Source organism: Nannospalax galili, unplaced genomic scaffold (genome assembly GCF_000622305.1).
Source record: "Nannospalax galili isolate Female #2095 unplaced genomic scaffold, S.galili_v1.0 scaffold548, whole genome shotgun sequence".
Lineage (NCBI taxonomy): Eukaryota > Metazoa > Chordata > Mammalia > Rodentia > Spalacidae > Nannospalax > Nannospalax galili.
In genome coordinates this window covers 1,228,933-1,238,083 of record NW_008358999.1, presented here as the reverse complement: position 1 = coordinate 1,238,083, position 9,151 = coordinate 1,228,933, and the positions used below count along the sequence as shown (strand labels likewise).

The 9,151-nt window shown below is 47.0% G+C and overlaps 1 protein-coding gene across 1 annotated transcript in view; it reads left to right on the top strand.

Moving 5' to 3' along the window:
- The first annotated feature begins 7,008 nt into the window (after window positions 1–7,008).
- The window catches only part of LOC103725345 (chymotrypsin-like elastase family member 2A), a 24,805-nt gene continuing 22,662 nt past the window's right edge, over window positions 7,009–9,151 (top strand). Inside the window, exons 1-2 of the mRNA XM_029558416.1 lie at window positions 7,009–7,060; window positions 7,434–7,522. Of these exons, the coding sequence (XP_029414276.1) occupies window positions 7,024–7,060; window positions 7,434–7,522 (126 nt within the window). The 5' untranslated portion in view covers window positions 7,009–7,023. The remainder of the gene's footprint in view (window positions 7,061–7,433; window positions 7,523–9,151) is intronic.

Sequence of the window (9,151 nt, the reverse complement as noted above, 5' to 3'; positions counted from 1 at the left end):
ACTCGGGAGGCAGAGGTAGGCAGATCTCTGTGAGTTCAAGGCCAGCCTGGTCTACAGAGTGAGTTCCAGGACATCTGGGGCTACAGGGTGACCCTGTCTCAAAAAGACCCAAAAAAAAAAAATCGCAACATTACAGTACAACCTTAAAAGCCTCTCAGTCCTAAAAAAGAAAAATCCACTTAAAAGTTCAGTCTTTTTAAAAAGTCTCTTAACTGTGGGCTTCTGTAAAATCTAAAACAAGTACTGTCTTATTTCAAAGGGAAGAATCAGGCACACCTAAGCAAAACCAAAGTCCAGCAAAGTAGCTCATGGCTGGACATCTGGGATTCATTCACAATCTTCTGGCCTCCAAAGGGTTCTGGCAGCTCCACTGCTCTGACTCACTGTCCACAGCACACACAACTCATCTCGCAGACCCAGGCCGGCTCCATTCCATACCTGCTGATACCCTTGGTGGTCACCCCATGGTCCTGCCATCTCCAAGAAGCTGAGGTCCCCACTGAAACTGAGACTGCACCCTCACCAATGGCCTCTTCTGGCTTCTTGGGGTGCAACGCCTCAGATTCTCTCCATAAAATGCAGCCTCAGTTGCAGTGAAGACCCAGGATTGAAGGGGTCCCTTCAATCCTGTGACCCCTTCACACTTTCAACACCAGAACCATGCAGGAAACTCTTTACACATTACCAAGTCCTGCTTCCAGCTTGAGATGAAGCCTCTGGCTCCCTCTAGACCAGAGCTTCTGTATGCTGACCCTGAGGAAATACTTCCCAGAAGATTTCACCACAGCGATGCTGGTCTCTTGTTACTTACAGCTGATTTTTCAGCCCCAGCAAACCAGCATCAATTGTCCCAGTAAAGCAAAGCTTTTACTTCAGGTTCTGGTCTCTTCTTAATCACAGCTGATTCTTCAGCCCCAGCTGACCAGAACCCACAGATTCTCAATTCAAAACATCACAAGAACAGCCCTGATGGTCTCCGCTTCCCTTTGAAGCTTCACAAGCTAGGCCTCCATTGTCTTTCAGCATAACTGTTCCAAGCTCCACAGCAACAAACTCTGAGCACTCAATGGCTTTTCCAGCCCAAAGTCCCAAACGCTTCCACAGTCCTTCCAAAAATTGGGATTAAAGGTATGTGCCACTGCATCTGGCTAGGCCTCTTTTATGAGAGCACTGTTCTACTTTGTTTCTGCATTGCTGTGACAAAACACTTTGACCAATACCAACTTGGGGAGGGAAGGGTTTATTTGGCTTACACCTCCTGGGTCACAGTTCATCAAGGTAAGAACTCAGGCAGGAACCTGGAGGCAGGAGCTGGAGCACAGGCCATGGAGGAACGCTGCTTACTGGCTTGCTCCCCTGACCCATGCTCAGTCTGCTTTCTTATACAGCATAGGCCCACCTGCCCAGGGGTGGCACCACCCACAGTGGGCTGGGCCCTCCCACATCACTCAATAATCAAGAAGATGCCCCACAGACATGGCCACATGTCCAATGGAGGCAATTCCCCAACTGAGGCCTCAACCCAGGTGTGTCAAGTTGACACTAAATCTGGCCAGGATACCTCCCTACCAAGACCAAAGATGGAGCATGCTCCAGGCCTGACCCATCCCTGCACAGCATCCCTTCCCTGCCATAGCAAGTGATTCTGGGGTGGTCATGTTGGCCACAAGCAGGCCCAATCAACTCGTGTGGGAAAAATTCCCGTGTGTGCTCACATAAAATGACAGCAACAAACGGGAGGGGAAAGGGGTGGCATTCCCAGGATGCATATGGCAGTGGGTAGAGACATTTTTGGTTGTCAAACTGGGGATGGTGTCTAATGGGTGAGACCAAGGATGTTTTCTAGACTCCTGCACTAACACACCAAGCACCCCCAGCACAAAACGCAGCTGGATGGGGCTGGAGAGATGGCTCAGCAGGTAAGACACTGACTGTTCTTGCAGAAGACCGGGGTTCGAATCCCAGCACCCACATGGCAGCTAGCAACTGTCTCTAACTCCAGTCCCAGGGGATCCAACAGCCTCTTCTGTCCTCCTCGGGCATTGCACAACACGGGTGCACTTATCTACATGCAGGCAATACATGCATACACATAAAATAAAAATAATAATTTTTTTCTAAAAACACAGGTGGTGGGGAGGGCATATAGCTCAGTTTGTCTAATGCTTTCCTGCATGCATGGAAATCCTGGTTTTGATCCCCACTACTGAATAAACCAGTTGTGGGAGGCTCACATGTATAATTCCAGCCCTCTGGAGGTAAGCAGCTCAGAAGTTCAAGACCATCCTTGGCTACATTGAGTTAGCCTGAGTACATGAGATCCAGCCTCAAAAAAAAGAAAGGAGGGGGGCTAGAGAGATGGCTCAGCAGTTAAGAGCACTGGCTGCTCCTGCCAAGGACCTGGGTTTGTTTCCCAAAACCCACATGGCGACCAACAACTGTCAGTAACTCCAGTTCTAGGAGAATCTGATACCCTCTTCTGGCCTCCATGGGCATTGCAGGACTTGGGGTGCACATGCATACATACGGGCAATACACTCATACACAGAAAATAAAAATAATAAATAACATTAAATTTAATTTTTAAAAAAGAGGGGAAGGAAGGGAGGGAGGGAGGGAGGAAGGAAGGAAGGAAGGAAGGAAGGAAGGAAGGAAGGAAGGAAGGAAGGAAGGAAGGAAGGAAGGAAGGAAGGAAGGAAGGAAGGGAATCAGCCATGTAATTTTGGTGGTACTGGTCTGAAATCCCAACTACTGGGAGGCCAAGGCTAGAGGACTGCAAGGTGAAGACCTGTCCAGGCTTCAACATTCAAGCCCAGCCTGGGCAACTTAGCAAGACTCTGTTTCAAAATATAAAGTAAAAAGATGGCTGGGAATCTGGCTCAGTGGTAGAGACCTTGCAGCATGTCTTGAAGGGTCTGGAAGGCCCTGGCTTCAATCTCCAGTAGAGGAGGGTGGGGAGCCACCCAGCCTACGATACCAATATTGCCACAATAGAGAAACCCTGAGCCAGAGATTCCTGCAGTGGTCTTGACCCCCAAAAAGACAGAACCAGGAGCTGCCCCAGAATTCTCCATGGACTATAAGAGTGAAACTGACTATGGAAGGCAGAACCAAAAGACAGAGAAGTTGAGTCCTGGGCTTCAGAACACTAAATCCAGCCACCCCTAAAGCCAGCTCTGCTTCAAGACTTTTTCATTTTGTGACTCAGTGAATCTTTTTTACTTAAGTTTCTTTGGGTGAAGTTTTGTGTCCCTTTCTAGGCTCTGTAGCAAAGATGGTAAAGTATACTGGATAGGGGGCTGGAGATAGAGCCCAGAGCTAGGGTTCCTGCCTTGAGTGCTCAGAGCCCTAGATTTAATCCCAGGGGCTAGGGAACTGCGTGTATGTTTCTTTCCATTTTGTAGCTGGGAAGTCCTCACCCAGAGAGTCTGCCTGGTTTGCCCAAGGTCACACAGCATGCTCACACATGTGCCAAACTGCTGTTTGTTCAGTGGCCCCATCTCAGGAAAACTATTTTGATATTAAAGCAAACACCTGGAGAATAATATCAAACTCACCTTGACCTTTAAGAAAAAGTTGATACTTCCGAAATGGCCGCTTTCCTGACCTCTGTGGTTATAAACAATAGTTCAACATGTGACAGGGCACTAAGAGTAGAGCTGGAATGGAGCTTGGGTCCCATGACTTCCAATCCAATAGGCTTATGCACCCTGGCACCTTTAACTTTGCAGGACTCTTGGGGTACCCCAAGGTTCATTCACCCTCAGTTTCGTATGGATACAGTAGCCCTGCAACTGGGCCTTGATGATAATGATGATGCTTCCCCTCCTCCTCCGTTATTTTAAGACAGGGTTTCACATAGCCCAGCCTGGCCTTGAACTTGCTACATAGCTGAAGATGATCTTAAACATCTGATTAGCCTGCCTCTACCTCCCAAGTACTAGGATTACAGGCCTGTCCTACCACACCCAATTTTATGCAATGCTGGGGATCCAACCCAGAGCTACATGCCAAGCAAGCACTTTACAACTAAGCTACATCTCCAGCCCTTTTATTTTTATTCTTATCTTGTTTGTTTGTTTGTTTGTTTGTTTGTTTGTTTGAAACAGGGTCTCATGCAGCTCAGGCTGGTGTTGAATTCCTGATCCTTCTGCTTCTACTTCCCAAATGCTGGGATTAGCGGCAGGAACCATCATGTCTGGTGTGGGTCTGAACTCTTATCTAGGAAACTAAGGCCCAAAAGACTGGTAACTTGTCTAAACCAGTGTCAGAACTCACTTGCAAGGACTTGAGTTCATGTCTTAAGCATTGAAGTCCAGAGTCTGGAGAGATGGCTCAGAGGTTAAGAGTGTTTGCTGCTCTTGCAAAGGACTCAAGTTTGGTTCTCAGCACCCACGTCAGTTGGCTCACAACCATCTGTAACTCTAGCTCCAGGGGATCCATCTCCTCCTGACTTCATGCACATACCCCCACACAGACACCTAGATACGTATACACAATTCTTAAATGAAAGTAAATCTCTTTAAAAAAATAATAATAATAATAAGGGCTAGAGAGATGGCTCAGTAGTTCAGAGCACTGGCTGCTCTTAAAGAGGACCCAGGTTCAATTCCCAGCACCCACATGGCAGCTAACAACTGTCTGTAACTCCAGTCAAAGGGGCAAAGGGGATCCAACAGCCTCTTCTGACCTCCACGGGCATTGCACGACATGGGTGCACTTACCTACGTTCAGGAAATACACGCATACACATAAAGTAAAAATAAAAAATAAAATAAATAAAATAAAATAATTAAAATCCACTTTCCCTTCTGCTTTTCAGGCTGGGGAAAAAGTCGAGTCTGTGAGAGTCTGTGACCCAGAGCAGGACTGTTCCACTGCTCCTGGCCTGCCTGGCTCTGCTCTACAGACAACAGGGAAAGTGATGGCCTGAGGAGAGGGAGAAAGGCTATCATGTACCCACCCCCACCAGCAGAGGGGGTTGTGAAGTGCTAGGGACTGGCTTTGGAATCAGACCATCAGAGGATAGGATCTTCATTCTGTCACTCAGAAGCTGTATGATCCTGGGCAACTCACTTTACCTCTCTAAACTTCAGCTTCTTGTCTGAAATAATGAACTTACTTGCAGGTTGCCTAAGGCTTAAATTACATAAGAAATGTAAAGGCATTTGAGGGCCACTTCCTGCCTCTTTGAGCCCTTCCTAATACGGTCTTCCTTTAGCCCCCCTTGGAAGACGGAGAAAATCCAAACTGCTATTGTCTTGAAAGCAGACAATAAAATACATCTGATTATTGTGTGGGGTGGCACACGTCTGTGTTCCCAGCACATGGGAGACTGAGGCAGGAGGACTTCTTTGAGTTAGAAGCAGCCTGGGCTACATAGTGAATTCTAGGACAGTGTGGACGAAGGAGTGAAATCTTGTCTAAAACCTCTACCCCAATAAAATCATAAGTAAAGTAGGAGGTGGGGAGATGGCTCAGTGGTAAGAGCACGTGTTGTGCTCAAATCCCTAACACTCACGTAAAAGCCAGGCACAGCCAGGCATGCCTGAAACCCCAATACTGGAAGGTTCGGAGAGAGGCAGGTGCTGGGAGCTTGCTGGCCAGCCAGCCTAGCCTAACCTTCAAGCTTCAGGTTCAGTGAGAGACCGTGTCTCAAAAAATAAGGCTGAGAACAATAGAGGAAAACACCTGATGTTCCTCTTTGGCCTTTTCAGGTGTGGACGCACATGTCAGGTTGTCCTGAGACCCACACACACACACACACACACACACACACACACACACACGCACATACACAACACAATTACCTAATTAACTAGCTAATTAATTATTCAGCGAAATCATCCGATCCATCCCCATAAAGCCCTCCTCTGACCCATTCTCCTTTACTCAGCACTGGGTCCTCTTGGGTAGATCCATCTGGCCCTTTTTTTTTTTAATTTTTTAAAACTATGTTATTTATTATTTTTATTTTATGTGTATGAGTGTATTGCCTGCATGTAAGTGAGTGCACCCGTGTCGTGCAATGCCTCAGAGGTCAGAAGAGGGTTTCAGATTCCCCTGGAACTGGAGTTAACGACGGTTCGTAAGCACCATGTGGGTGCTGGGAATCGAACCCAGGTCCTCTACAAGAGCAGTCAGTGCTCTTAACCGCTGAGCCAACTGTCCAGCCCCCTGGCCCTCTTCTAAGAAAGCATGTTCTTTATGCTTTGAAAACCTTCCCAGAACACTGATAGCAAAGGTTTGCTCTTCTTGTCCCACCAAGAGGCAGCTCTAGGCCTGGAGACCCACAGGGCACACCCAAGGTCACATAGCCAGTCACCACCTGGTCTGTGGCAGAATTCTCAGTCCAGCATCCTTGCTTGTTCAGAATCCCTTTGATGTCCTGTGCCCTAAAGGCAGCCTCTCTTCTACCAGATGCCAGTAGCACCCAACCCCGAGCCACAACAGACACTGTCAAATGTTCCCTGGCAGCCTAGTCGGCCCCATGGAGAGCCACTGGCCTCAAATGCTGTTCACTCAACAACAAACTGGCTTCCTCTTTTCTTCTGAAAACACAACTCCAAGGTCCAGCTAGCAATATTGTTCTCCATCCCCTAACATACAGCATAATCATTTGAAAGTACATAGAATCTATATTTCTTTCTTTGTGGGGAGAGCAGGGAGTGAGACAGGGTCTTGCATAGCCCAGACTGGCCTCAAACACTCTGTGTAGTCAAGGATGATCTTGAACTCCTGATCCCCCTGCCTCCACCTCCCTAGTAGTAGAATCACAAGTGTGTGCCACCCTACCCAGCAGAATCCATTTTTCAGTATCTGGCTTTGGCACGTTTCTCAATGTATTTCCAATATGGCCCGTGGGAGAAAATGGAAAACAAAATATTTGGACACCAGCCCTTTAGTCCACTGGGCTTTGGGAAAATCTCCATCTTGCACACTTCTGCTTCCCCTGCCGATAAGCCCCACTCATAAAACTAGGGCTCAGCCAGAGCCCAACCTACAGTTGTCCACGGACACACCATGATCAGAACTCTGTTGCTGTCTGTGTTGGCCGGAGGTAAGCTCTCTCACCCAGAGGCGGGACTTTTCCATTCACTGGTGAGGCTGGAAATGTGGCGCTGCCGTCCCCTCTCCCATCGCATTCAGTCGCTTAGTTATAAGGAGGCAGGAATTGCCTTTCAAAGAAGCGGTGCAGGGTTTGGTGGCACACTCCTGTGATCCTAGTCCTCAGGAGGCTGAGACAGGAGGATCATAAATTCAAGCCCAGCCTGGGCTACCTAGGAAGTTTAAAGACAGCCTAGCAAGTGGAGCAAAGGGCAGGCCTCTAAGACCTTGGGTCTCTCCCAGAGCAAGGGCCTCCTATCTGGGTTTGGGTTTTGCCTTTACATAGGTCGCTGTCTCCGACACATAACTTTTCTCTCTTTTCCCAGCTCTCATCTGCGGGATCCCCGCTTTGGATCCTGATGCGAGCAGGGTGGTAGGAGGTGAAAATGCCACACCCAACAGCTGGCCCTGGCAGGTAAGTCACCTACTGGTGGGGCCTGTTATTTGCGCAGAGATGGGGACAGGTGGAAAGTCGGAGGGAAGCACAGATAACCTCACCAATACATTTCTGCAGCATTGGCTGACTTTGGGGCTCAAGGGAAGGTATTTTCTTTGAGAGATTTCATTAAGAATTTGCCCAGGCCCACCACCCAGACACAAAAATTCACAGCTATGTTGACCAAGCAGATGCTTGCTTACACATGTGTTTATCCTATGAGCCATTCACCACTCCTAAGCAAATATTCTTTGCTTTAAGGAACGAATCAGTGCAGCTCATACAAATCAATTTTTTTTTTTTTTTTGGTCTTTTTGAGACAGGGTCTCTCTGTAGCCCCAGCTGGCCTGGAACTCACTATGTAGAACAGGCTGGCCTTGAACTCACAGAGATCTGCTTGCTTCTGCCTCCTGAGTGCTGGGATTAAAGGCATGCACCACCAAGCCCAGCACAAATCAATTCTTAAATACAGGGAAATCAATATTATCAATGATAATATTTCTTTACCTGGATATAATCATCATGATATCAAGGCTAACATATTAGCTGGGACACAGGTACAAATTACTAGAACTTTCAGAGGAAGTGTGTTTACAACTGACACAGAATCTCTTTTACCTGGCATAGCTAGTACTTAGCAGTTAAAAGCTAGCTATAGAAAAAAAAAGCTTTATTGTTGTCTGGTTTTGGGTTTTTGTTTGTTTTGGGGTTTTTTTTTAATTTGTTTTGTTATGTTTTGTTTTTTTGAGACAGTCTTCTATGCAGACCTGTAAGACCCTGTCTCAAAAAAATCAAACCAGGCTGGGCACAGCAGCACACACCTTTAATCATAGCACCCAAGTTGAAGAGGCTAGTTGATCTCTGTAAGATCAAGGCCAGCTGGGGCTACAGGGAGACCCTGACTGCTCTTCCAGAGGAACCAAGTTCAGGTCCCAGCATCCACATTGGGCAGCTCACAACTGCCTGTAACTCCAGCTCCAAGGGAGCTTATATTTCTTCTGCTGTCTCAAGCGTGCGCGCGCGCGCACACACGCACACACACACACACACACACACACACACAAATAAAAATAAAACACTTTAAAAAAACAAACCAAATGCCAAACAAGTTCTATATATCCATTTTTTTTAATGTTGAAAGTATTTATGTATGTTTTAAAATAACTTTCCTAAACTGGGCATGGTGACACACACCTGTAATTCCAACATTAGGGAGGCTGAGGCAGGAGGATCCCAAGTTCTAGGCCAGCCTGGGCAACATAGTGAAACCTTGTCACAAAACAACAGCAAAATCCATGGTGAATATGTCTAAATGTTAGATAGAGCCAAGAGTAATGTTACTTAGCACCTTACTGCTGAGAGAAGTCTTCTACCAGACACCCATCCCAAGATTGTGACCCTAGGCCTATGCCACTAAAACAACACCATACACATTCAAAACTAAGGTGGGCCTTAGAACTTCAGAATCAAAATTGAATTTAGAGTTTTCTAAACAGGGCCAAGGCTCAGAGCCCAGACATCTGAGACTCTGACCTCTTTTCCACCAAGTATTATTTGTATGGCCTAGAATAGTTGAGTTAATCTCTTTCATAGTCACACTAGAACCAG